General features: G+C 36.1%; 1 protein-coding gene across 7 annotated transcripts in view; it reads right to left on the bottom strand.

The window, feature by feature from the left end:
* Positions 1 to 12,478, bottom strand: part of Arms (Ankyrin repeat-rich membrane spanning) — a 79,119-nt gene that overhangs the window by 10,114 nt on the left and 56,527 nt on the right. For all 7 annotated transcript variants that reach the window (XM_014239580.3, XM_014239579.3, XM_014239581.3 and 4 more), the window contains 10 exons: positions 7,261 to 7,395; positions 6,919 to 7,116; positions 6,408 to 6,848; positions 4,827 to 6,344; positions 4,131 to 4,767; positions 3,897 to 4,062; positions 2,198 to 2,376; positions 1,906 to 2,135; positions 1,658 to 1,828; positions 1,364 to 1,585 (listed from right to left, as the gene is read on the bottom strand). In XM_014239580.3, the coding sequence (XP_014095055.3) occupies positions 1,364 to 1,585; positions 1,658 to 1,828; positions 1,906 to 2,135; positions 2,198 to 2,376; positions 3,897 to 4,062; positions 4,131 to 4,767; positions 4,827 to 6,344; positions 6,408 to 6,848; positions 6,919 to 7,116; positions 7,261 to 7,371 (3,873 nt within the window). In that variant the 5' untranslated portion in view covers positions 7,372 to 7,395. The remainder of the gene's footprint in view (positions 1 to 1,363; positions 1,586 to 1,657; positions 1,829 to 1,905; positions 2,136 to 2,197; positions 2,377 to 3,896; positions 4,063 to 4,130; positions 4,768 to 4,826; positions 6,345 to 6,407; positions 6,849 to 6,918; positions 7,117 to 7,260; positions 7,396 to 12,478) is intronic.

The following is a 12,478-nucleotide window of genomic DNA, read 5'->3' as shown; positions in this document are numbered from 1 at the left end:
ATCGAGCCATATCCCCTATTTATGGTATCTGTGTGTTGATCTCAACCAACAAGAGATTAACAAGCTTTTGACCGTCTCCTCGCTCTTTATGATGATATTTTTAGGTTCAGGGCATGCATTGTATATCTTCATTCATGTTTTAATAACCTTTTCAGATAGGCACTTATAAATTTAGGCAGTTTCACAAAAGGTTTGGTCATCTGCTGATTGCTTGTTGTCATTTTTGAAAGTTTATCAGCCATTAGTACTAAAAATCTACTAATTTTAATTCTAATTTTTTAATAAATTTAAATCTAATTTTTGTTTTCTAATACTTCCCCCATGAGTTCTCATACCACAAAAATATAATTTTTAAAAACTTCAATTTATACTCTTTGAATGTATTACTTGTAAATATATAAAAAATCCTCTCAATTTCTACTTAACTTAAATCAACCTAAAAACCATGTCACTGTTTTTAAAACTGTTTCACCATATATCGCTACTTCGGATAACCTTGAGCATTCTCTCCTATCAATCGTATTATCGTGGATATCCCAATTTATCCGACATGGCATTTTATTCGAATGTTGACTAAATTAATATTCCGTTTCAAAATTATGACAAAGAAACATTAACGAATTCTATTATAACTTCAAAATCATTTTAACAACGACAAAAATACTGACATTTATGAATAATAATATCGTGCGATTTGGAAATTTTAAAAAACACATTAGAGATCGTAAATTTCTTTAGCGTACAAGAATTGAGCAAATTAACTTATTTAAATATACATATATAGCATTATAAATGGGCAACACCGTAAAAATATGTATGAACTTTAAATTTTAATGACTTTTACCTGTAGATACTCATAATCGTGTACTTTTAGCTGCATTTTCGGAATGATGCGCAAACAAAACGAGAATATACGTTATGTATGAAAACGAATTGCTTTGTACATATGTATGTCTGTATGTATGTGTGTGCAAACATGAAATGTGTTGCTTGCGACATTGAATTGCTATGGCCAACATTTCCAACTACATTACATTCAAAAATTTGGTTTTAAAGTTTTCGAAAATGTTTTAACAACAGTATTTTTCGAAAAGATTTCAAAAATATCTCTCAACACGTTTTCAAAAACAATGTTTTTCAAAATGTTTTCAAAAACAATGTTTTTCAAAATGTTTTCAAAAACAATGTTTTTCAAAATGTTTTCAAAAACAATGTTTTTCAAAATGTTTTCAAAAAAAATGTTTTCAAAAACAGTATTTTTCAAATTTGTAGTAGGTAGTACATGGAAATATTGATACTACCGAATTTACTTGGATAAACTAATAACGGAGGTCTGAACTCCGGTTGCTGTTGCTTGACAAACCTGCTTTTCCATATGACTGGTGGTTGAGTTTTTACGTGAATGCGGTTGACTCGGCGCCAGCGTATGTGTGTCTGTGCTGTCTTTTGGTGCCGTCGTGTTTGGGGCTGGCACATCAGCTATCGCCGGTGTTGGTTTGAATTTACGTTGCAATTTTTCACAGTCTCGCAGTGTGTTTATAAGTAATCTAAATAATTCCCAGTGGCCAAAATTGAGACCGAGCACCTGTTTAAGGAAGATTCAAAAGGGTGTAATTAACCAATTAACAATTTAATAATAATTAGAGTAAAAGCTTACCCCTTTCAGATCGGTGATATCGCAGTATTTCAGTACGCGCCCATTTATGGCATTCTCTTTGAGAATAGGTGACAACTTCGGTAAGGCGGGACGCAAGTCATCGACGCGTTCCAGCAAGCTGACGACACCTTCAACCGTTAGGTCGGATAGTTTTGTCTGCAGCACGTCATCCTGAAATTATATATATATATATATAATAAAAAATATGTTCCACATTTCAGCACCTTTACATAAATTTAAACACTTACACCAAACGAATCACTTGGCGAGCCGATTAGCGGCGTCATTGCCGGTTCTGAATTTATACTGGCATTTCGATGTCTCAACTCATAGTCGTTGTGGAATAATTGATATGGGGGATAAGCAGCAGGCGAAGGCACATACGTCGGTATTGGTGGGGGTATGCGTACGGCAGGATTAATGCTCGGCTTATTCTGCAGCATTAGCGTGCCTTCATCTTCGATCGATTGTTGGTCCTCTGCAACATTAATAAATAAATATATATTATTTTTTTATTTTTATAAATTTATTTTTGCAAACCTTTCAAAACTTTTCTCAAATATGGATCGAGATTGATTGTGAAAGGCAGAAATATGCGCAAATCCGCCACTAACAAATCCGATTTATGCAACTGCAAGAATGCATCCAATTTGCGCTCATCACGATCGAGCTCGAGCAATGGTGCTGCCTCGCGTAGACAAGCGATTTTTGGGCGTACTCTGTAATAAATAAATATTAAATTATTTAATTGATTGGGTTACATAAAAAATTAAAGCATGCAAGAGAAATCTACGTCGAGATGGAAATCGAACTTATTTAAAACAATAAAATGTATATATGTAGATTACTGGCAATTGTAACTCGTATCTTTACTATAATGCTATTTTCTTTCTTTATAGTGCTTTGAAATTCAAGTATTTTTAAATCAAAAATCGTATTGATTTTAGTAAAAAATCATATAAAACAAGAAGAAACGTTAACTTCAGTTGCACCGAAGCTATAGCCAAAAGTTTTCCATACAAAGATTTGATTTTGATCGATTAAATGATAGATATATGCTATAGTGAGCGAATCTAACAAATTTGTTCGGAGATTGTGGGCCAAATTTCATGAAGATATCTTATCAAATAAAAATATTTTCCTAACAAGGACTTGGTTTTTATCGCAGCTATGTATATGCTTTAGTGGTCCGATATCCGGTGCCGACAAATGAGGACATGTGCAAAACTTCAAATGGATATCTTAAAAACTGAGGGATACTTCGTGTTATACAGACAAACAGACATGGCTAAATCGACTCAGCTCGTCACGCTGATAATTTTTTTGTATCCCTTTTTTTAATAGGGGGTTTCTTTCTGTGTGTAACAAAATTCGGGGCAAACTTAATATACCCTGTTCAGGGTATAGATATAGAGTATACAATATATAGCTTTCAGCGACCTATACTGAAAATTTTCGTAGAATATTTTTTTTTTTTTGCACATTTTGACCCTTTGACGTAATCCAGGACCGAGCATTTTTTCTTATTTCCAGAAAAACTCGCTATCAATATTAATATAATATAAAAATTTTCGCGGAATGTTTTTTTGCGTATCATTTTAATCCTCTAATATCCACCCACCATTAATAATTTTTCCCCTTCTTCTAGAAAAATTCATTACCAGGCTAAGAAATTTTTGATCTAAGCAAATAATTCAATATAAATTGATTTTCATTTTCACTTAACCCTTAAGTGACTTTTGACGTACTTCGGGTACTTTTTCTGAATACTATTTTTATGGGAGCGTTTTAATTGCAGACATTCTGCAATTATGACTTTGCTTAAATGACTTTAAGGGACCATTTACAATATATTTGCATGATTCGAAAATTGTCATTATTTTTCAATCGCAATATTTAACCCTTACTTGCTTTCGACAAATCTATATCAGCATTTTTTTAGGAATATTTTAGGCAGCAATTTAAATTATTGATATTACTTTTAAAATGACATCAAAAAACAATTTCTAAAACGGGTACCAGCACGCGTGGCCATTGAAGGCTCAAAATGTTATAGACAAATTTTTTTCCGAAAAATTTGTTAGATGTTCATTTGAAAGAGGTTTATAAATTCTGTTTAAAAAAAAACATTTAACTCTTATAAGAAAGCTTTTAAAACTCCGTAAGCAATTTTAAAACGATAAAGAAAAATGGTGTTCGAAAAAAATATATTTAGTTTGTGCCATAGTGTAATACGCACTTTTCATAGACTGCTTGCAGCGATACATTATCGTCATATGAATCCATGAAGTTGTCGTGTTGCAGCACAATCATGCTGGCGCGCAGTGGCCACTGCTCCGTTAAATTGATCCAAGAACTTAAACGATACCAACTAAAGTCTATTTGGAATGCTTTCAGTAGACGCACTAAAAATGAAATCAAAATAAATATTTGTAAATTGTAAAAAATCGTGCATGAATTTCTCTACACTAACCTGTTATGTAGATGACATTCATGAGACGACGCATGCTGCGCGGATTCACATCACTAAAATAGTCATCGGTTAACATGATGCGCGACAGATCGAGCACGCCCTGCGGATTCTGACCCAAGCGATGCAAATTCGATCCAATCGAACTGGCCACCGATTCGGAGAGACGCATCTTCTTTCCGCTGCGCCCGGGATTATGCGAGGTGCGCAATTTCTCTTGACTGGACATTATTTCCGATGCATTGGACAAGCGACGCGCCGACACCGAATGTCCCAGTGTGGGACCATCTTCATTGGGGAATTCACTGTAGTTGCGTTTGAAGAGCATAGCGGTCATTTGAGCGCGTTGCACCTTACGCAAACCAGAATTCTGCAAATACACCGGCAAGTGCACTAGATTGCGCAAGAAATCGTGGCCGCCAATGCCACCTTCGGTGAAGAGACGTCTGCTATTAGCCTCTGCTGCTTTCGCAATTACATGCGGATCGACAGCGATAAGCAAAACAAATGGACGATTCGGCGAGGAGAGTAACGTTTGTATGGCGTTGAGCACGCAAAGTATGCGCTCCGTATCACAGGAATCCAAAGCGTCTACAACGCCCACAAGGCGGCTTTGCTGATTCGTAAAAGCATCCAGGCACTGTGAGGGGACAAGAACATTTATTGGAGATTTTTTGCTGCGAAATCACACCTTCTTACCTTCACCATATCGGTCATGAGAGCCACCTCGGCGCCCATTGCAGTCAGTGGCGCACCCTCATTAAGACGCACCGAACGACGCAAATGGCGTCCTTGTGAAATGAAGAGCGAACCGAATGCCTTCGCCAGTCCGTGTAAATTCGTGCAAATGATAGTCACTAATATCGCGCAAATTACATAAAGCGAAACGAGTATCCTTTCTTTTTCCTCAGCCGAAGCGTACGTGAAATACGCCACCACGAGTGAGATACCCGTAATAAGTGTTAATAGACATAACTCGAAAACAATCACAATTGGCATGCAACACATGCGACGCCAGCGCCAACCGGATGTCACTTTCAACGCTTTAGGACGAAACGCGCGATACAAGCGTGTAGACAGCCAGCCATAGTGCGATTCGATGGCCTCATAGAGCGCAGCCAACATATGCGTAACCGCGCTCTCGCCCGTAGGCGACGCGCTGCTCGCCTCAGCAAAGTGAAAACGCACCGGTTTCGCTTGTGTGTCCGCTTGCGCACCAGGCGGATGACAGAATGCCACCTGTAATATTAGACGCAGACGACCGAAACGCTTCATAATACCATGTTGCACCGAATATGCCCAGTAGACATCCATATGGTTATTGGCATAATTAATACTGGCAAGCAGGAGGTATGTGAACACTAAATAAAGCACTGCTGCTATACTGCCCCACATGGCAGACCACGAAGATAGGCCGACTACGGTGCCTAGCACTAACGCAATATGCAGATTAACCAGGAACATCAAGCCGCTCGTATTGATGGGCAGTTCCGCCCACTGGCGAGCGAAATTATTCATCTCATCTCGTAGTTTGTTGAGCAGAAAACTTTTACCGCTACCCCATTTGGCGTACAAACCGACCGTAATGGGTGTGGTTAGCGTAGGCTCACTCAATACATCAGCCAAAGCGGACGAGTACAATTCATAGCCGAGCATGCCTTCCGAGTCTTCATTCGTATTGAGACGACGCGCGCCGAATACTTGTCCCAATATAGTTTTTTGATGTATGGTATCAATATTGTATGGCGTCTCACCAGCCTTATTCGCTCTGTACAAGAGTTGACTGTTCTTGGGGTTGCGCAGCAATGCCTCAACAATTGCTTTGGAACGCGCGCGCATGGCAATGTGCAAGCAAGTGTCGCCACGTTTATCGCTCGCCGTCACCTTTGCCTTGCGATCCAACAACATTTGCACCATTTCCAGATTACGGTTGCGCACGGCGCGTAGCAGCGCGGTATCACCGTCTTTAGTCGCCGCCTCGAGATCGGGATTGGTGGACAAGAGTATCTTAACTATATGCGTATGGCCCTTCTCAACTGCCGTGTATATAGCAGTTTTCCGATCCTTGCCTTGTATATCAACATCAGCATGCTTTTTAAGCAGCGCTTCAACAACGCTGCGATGACCACCTTTGACGGCATGTATGAGGGGTGTGTCGCCGGCGCGATCTTGAATGTTGATGTAAGCGCCAGCGGCGATCAGAGCCGCGCATATTTCCTACAGGAGAGATAAAAAATCATTTAATTATTAATAAATAAATTAAGGACGCGCTGTACTCACTTGGAAGCCCTCACGACTCGCAATCGCCAACGCGGTCATGCCATCCTTATCCAGCGCATTAACATTGGGTTTCTTCTCCAGCAGCGAAGTAACACAGTCTGTATGCCCGCCTGAGGTGGCCACCAGCAGCGGCGTCCACGAATACATACCAGCTGTGTCGACATTAGCACCGGCCTTTAGTAGCGTATCGACAATCTCAGCATTGCCTTTGCGGCACGCCCACACCAGCGCTGTTGTGCCATACTTATCGCCGACATTCACCTTAGCACCGCGTTGCACCAACAATTCAACAATATCTCTGAAGCCACGACCTGCTGCCCACAGCAGCGGACCCAAATGATAATTGCCATGTACATTCACATCTGCGCCTTTCTCGAGCAGGAAACGCACCAGATCGGTGTGACCACGATAAGCGGCCCACATTAATGCCGTCCAACCGCCCTGGTAGGGAGAGAGCGATATAGTGTTAAAGAGAGACATTCAGCGAGGCATGATACGAAGAAATATTTACCATATCACGATGCTCAATATCGGTGCCGTGATCGATGAGCAGTTGTACGATATCGAAGTGACCATTCTTGGCCGCGCATATAAGTGCCGTCCAATTGTCATTGTCCTCCGCTTGGACATCTGCGCCGCGTGCCAAGAATTCGCGCACAAAAACAGTTAAGCCACGTCCAGCAACAACCATAAGTCCAGTGGTGCCATTCTGTTTCCAAAAAAATATGACAAATGTGGACATACAAATTTATATATAAAACGCAACTTTCATAGAAAAGCTGTGCTCTGGAATATATACTTCCAAGGAACGCCCGTGTGGTAAAATTTAATATAAAATTGCCTATTAACTCACCTCATCACGATCATCGACGGATAAATGCCTACTATCTAAGATAGCGCGCAAACCGGACAGGTCATTATTTTCCACATACTGTAGGAGCGCTCGATGTGCTAGTGAACCCATAGAATCTCCGTAGCGATTGAGATGCTAAATATCGAAAAAAAATTAAAAAAAATTATTAGAAAAATATTGAAGCGCTTGACTAACAATATTAATAGATTTTGTTATTTAAGGAAAGTTTCATGCCAAAATATTATTGCAATAATTTAGACACTCAGAAATAAGCACATATATCGCAAGGCAAAGATTCATCATCTCAAAGTGTTGTGTAGATGCTGAATATATACAAAAAAAAGTTCTGCATGAGACGCACACACTGAATTTTTATGCACCACAAAAATGTCATATAATATTCCCAAAAAAAAAGAGCTTTCACATTCACTTCTGGAGCTGACGCCCTCATGAGCTTAAGGTTATTCAAAAACCAATAAAACTTAAACATTCGCTTGCGGACTATAGATCACAGTAGCAGCACTTAATCCAGATTAGTGCTGATTAAGCTTTCACAAATGATAATAGGAGCTTTTACATGTAAGAAGCTTTTAAATTAACTTTGACCACCCATACTTTTATTATTTTTTATTTATTATCGTGTTAAGTAAAAACTTGCACTAGCTTTAGCCACTAATTGGCCAACCAATTTTTCATTTTCGCCCTTATTAGGTACAAAAATATATTACACACACAAGGAGAGCTTTCACATTCACATCAGAGTTTGGTTTAGATAATTTAGGAATCAGTTAAGATTTCATAACACAAAAGTATGTACATATATATGTCGAATAACTTTTAAGTATTAGTGGAGTAATATAAAAATTTATAAAAATCCAAGAAATCACTTAAAATACTGTAAATTTTTGTTTATAAAAAATAATGTAAAAAAAAAGTTTTTAACTAACTTCATAATGGCAAGCAATTAGTTACACAACAGTTATAGTAAACATTTTATGTAGAGACAAGTTTCCAAAGCAAGCTTTTAACTTATGTTAATTGTATTCAAAAGCTTCAGAGCTATGAGCTTAAATTAGTTCAAATTGGGTGATTAAAAACATCCATATTTATTAGCTAGAGCTTTCATACTAAAATGTCATTTTTAGTACTCTTTGCACAAATTTTGAATGTGAGCTTTCACTTTTTAATCAGCGCTGTTAAAAAGCTCTCAAACTTTCATACATTTTTTTTTGCTATCTCATACAAATAATTTGCGTAAATAAACTAAACAGATGAAGTATAAAAGCTTTATACATAGAAAATGGGATATTTAAATAGTATGATCCACAATTATCTGAAATTTGCCATTCGTTCCTATATCCCTTCCTTGAAGTTTTCGCTTCTTTTTCAAATAAAAAATGAGTTAGTTGAAACGTTGATACACTAAGTTTAAGCTGCTTGCATATACGATATTTGCTTAACAAATAAGAATACTATAAAATAAAAGAACGGGGCATACATAATATGCCAAGATAAGACTTATCCGCTATTTGGTTAATATGAACTCGAATATTTCCGAAGCATTAGACCACTAGCCAGTGTGTCTCTAAGCATCAAAAATTTGTCCGCCATATTAAAGTTTTCTATAATTTGCATATTAGTCTAAATGATGAAGAATTTTCTAACAATTTAGATTAATATGAAATTATTAAAACATGCGTGTAATTGAAGGTATCAGTTATAAAGCAAGCACGCTTTTTCGTGCCTGAATTGGAGAATGTTGGTGTAGACGAACTTTGATTACAACAATACGCCGCTACATGCCGTACAGCCAACGAAACAATCTATTTATTGTGATGGCATTATTTCGCGTCATGGATCTGTGGCCGAATATTGGGCCTCTCGGCTGGAATTTATTCGCGCCAGCCGCAGCAGTCACTTGCCCAAAATCATTTTGAAAACATAGTGGCAAATACCTATCTTTATAATAAAGCTAAATTCTTGGCCATAACATTAAAATATATACGTTTTTTTCTTCGTGAAAACCACATGTCTAAAAAAACACCATTCATAAAGAATCGGTGGCAGAGAAACCTACATTAAATCTATGCTTAATTAAAATATGCATGCATCTAACAAGTTTCAGAGTATCTCTAAAAAATCAGGCATTAGATTGATTTTAAAAATATATGTACTTGAGTAGAGAGTTTAGGCTTAATAAGTCCAGCTCACTACTGATTATTTCAGTCTAAGGTTTTATAAAATATATTCTCTTCTTCTAGTTCTTGTACTCGTCGAACCATAGAGATATTCAGGTCCTTGAGGAGGCAAATTACTTTCGGGCGACTAAATTTTTTTTCGTGGAGTGATTTACAAATGTTTTGTATATATTATATATACATACAATCGATTATTGTGATATTAAAAATACTATTATACACTCGTAAATTATTTAAACGATTTTAGGTTACAGTATGTTCACAGAAAAAAAGTTAAAAAAATTTAAACGATATGCAAGCGTAGTATCTGAAATCAAAATATTGAACCACTTAAATATAATGATAATAATGAATTGTTAAATCAAGATTTTACAACTTTCGTCATTGATTTTAGTAGTTCAATTAATTGATTCGCACTTACTAATATTGACTTATTTATTTTGGCACTTCAACTATTTCGAGTGATAAGTGCAAAATCACAAGTGCTATGAAAACTCTTTAAAAGTAATGATAAAAAGCACTTGCCTGTAGAAGTGCCAAGTGTGGAAATGAAAATGCTTGAGTGAAGCAAAGTAAATACAAATGCAATAACAACAATAACAAAAAACAACAAATTCAAGTTGAAGATAAGGAATAACGTAAATATTTACCTTGATATTAAATGGTCTTAATGGACTACTTACTATGTCTAAGTAGTAGCTTATTAAATGTAATATCTTACATTGGATAAGTAATATATTGTATGTGTACCGAGCGACGTACGAGGGTTTGAGTTGCAATCAAATGTGATAAAATGTTAGAACTGATGACATTGACATTGATCGATTGGTACGTGGCACTTTAAGAGCGCAAGTGAAGATGTATGCAGATATGTATGTGCTTATGTCAAAATGTGGCACCATAGGAATACATATGTACATCTATATACAATACCTAGAAGTTTTATTAGGCCAACATTGGCAGGTGTTAATGCTCACGACAGTGTCGTCTTATATTTGACTATTTTATTATGATGACACAATTTTATTAAATGTGTCAAAAGTGCATTGAGCCAAACATAAATATATTATATAATATATATTAAAATATCAGAGAAAGTTAAGGATAAATATGCCGATTAATGCCGCAACTTTTGGATAGGAAGAACAAATAAACACGTGTATCTTACTCAAAAAGTGTTTTTTTTTTTTAAATAGCGCGCATAAATTTTAAATGCAACTCTGCTACTTTTTCAAATTACATTACTAATTTATTTTTTTTAATTTTTATTTAGGCTTTTTTATATAAAACAAGAAAGAACATTAACTTCAGCTGAACCGAAGCTGTATTAAACTTCACAGGTGCATTTCTTGTAGCATAAAATAGTATAAAAAGGTCTTTATCGTAGTTTTGATCAAACTGTTTGCATGGCAGCTACGTGTGACTTTTTCCTATTTCAAGAAATATAGACAACCTTAAAGGTTCGTCGATGAAAATGGCGATCGCAAAAATCGCGTTTGAGAAGTGTTTTGGAAGAAGCGCTGGCATAAGTGCATAATATCGTATAGGGACTATTTTGAAGGCGACAACATTAATGGAGACGAATGAATAAATATAAAAAAAAACGAAAATTCCCGTTATTTTATAAACACACCTCGTATGCTATAGTGATCCGATTTATTCGGAGATTGTAGCGTTGTCTTTGACAACAACCCACAAAGATATCTCTTGTCAAATAAGTTTTCCACACAAGAACTTAATTTGAATCGATTAGTTTGTATTGCTGTTGCTTACCTTAGTCGTTTTTTTAAATATTTCTATTAAGCTTGTGTTAATCTCAAAAAAAAAAATTATTAATATTTGCCCATCTTTTATTCTTACTCTTAATTTTTATTCTCTTTTTTCATCGCTTGAAAATTTTTCCACTCGAACATATTTTTTTTTTTCAAAACAGTAATAATCGCTAGGGGCCTAGTCAGGATTATAAGTATGGTGTCTAGACATACTGCAGCCTATCTAATGCTTGATTTGTTAGACAAAAGTTTATGTTGCTATAGCAACTGCATAAATAATTCTTCTATTATATACATGGGTGATAATATTTTAGTAATGGGTGATTAAACCTCTCCTATAAAGGTGCTGTATTTATTTGAGAGGTGTATCTTGAATTTATCCCACGATGATGGCGGTTGCTTCAAGTTTTAAAAACACCGCCGAAAGGCTGAAAGCAATTATGGCAAGTTTCTGATTTGCAGAAATTAATAGGTCAAAAGTTTCATATTGTTTCAGAGGGCCAAACGCTATTAGAAATTAATGAAAGAACTATGATTAAACACAGATCCTGTGGTGAAATAGAGAACATCTTAAAGAAAAATATAAAAAATATGTAGCCTGATATGAATCTTGATCACTATAGATAACGCATACTCGACTCTCTTGGTAGTAAGTATTTTCTTTCAGATATTGTGTTATAGTTTATGGTTAACATCCTTTAAGGCACCTCAGTTGGTAGTTCACTGAAAACCTTGTGTCAAGTAGCTAAAGCTTTATGATCAAGTTATAAAATTTAGTACTCATACTACAATCTAAACAAACAATAGTAAATTGTAGTTTCTTCCAGTTTTTTTTAGATGCTTTAAAGCTTTAACTAAGCAAAAATATATATGTATATAAACACACTTTGTAAGCATTTTCTATTTACTATCCATTAAACTAATAACACGTGACAGCGCTTAAATCACAAAACATTTAATGCATAAAATGCAAGGCAGTATTCTAAAATACACACTCTCCCCAAGCGTCCAATCAACTTAATGAAATTCACTGCAATTTGAAAGTATTTTTGCTCACGCAATCCCCCTCTTCTCACACGCGCTCCACTACATATGATTTTTTAGTGATTTGTGTGTGTGTGTGACAAGAAATACGAAGCAAATTTAGAATTGAATTCTTGTAAGAAGTTTATATCATTACACACAACACAAAAATGCGCTGCAACTGGAAATGTTAAAATTAACTGAATTTGCATTTCATTGATCCTG

The sequence above is a fragment of the Bactrocera oleae genome, chromosome 4 (genome assembly GCF_042242935.1).
Source record: "Bactrocera oleae isolate idBacOlea1 chromosome 4, idBacOlea1, whole genome shotgun sequence".
Taxonomy (NCBI): domain Eukaryota; kingdom Metazoa; phylum Arthropoda; class Insecta; order Diptera; family Tephritidae; genus Bactrocera; species Bactrocera oleae.
The sequence above is the reverse complement of the archived record's forward strand: the minus strand, read 5'-3'. Positions and strand labels throughout refer to the sequence as shown.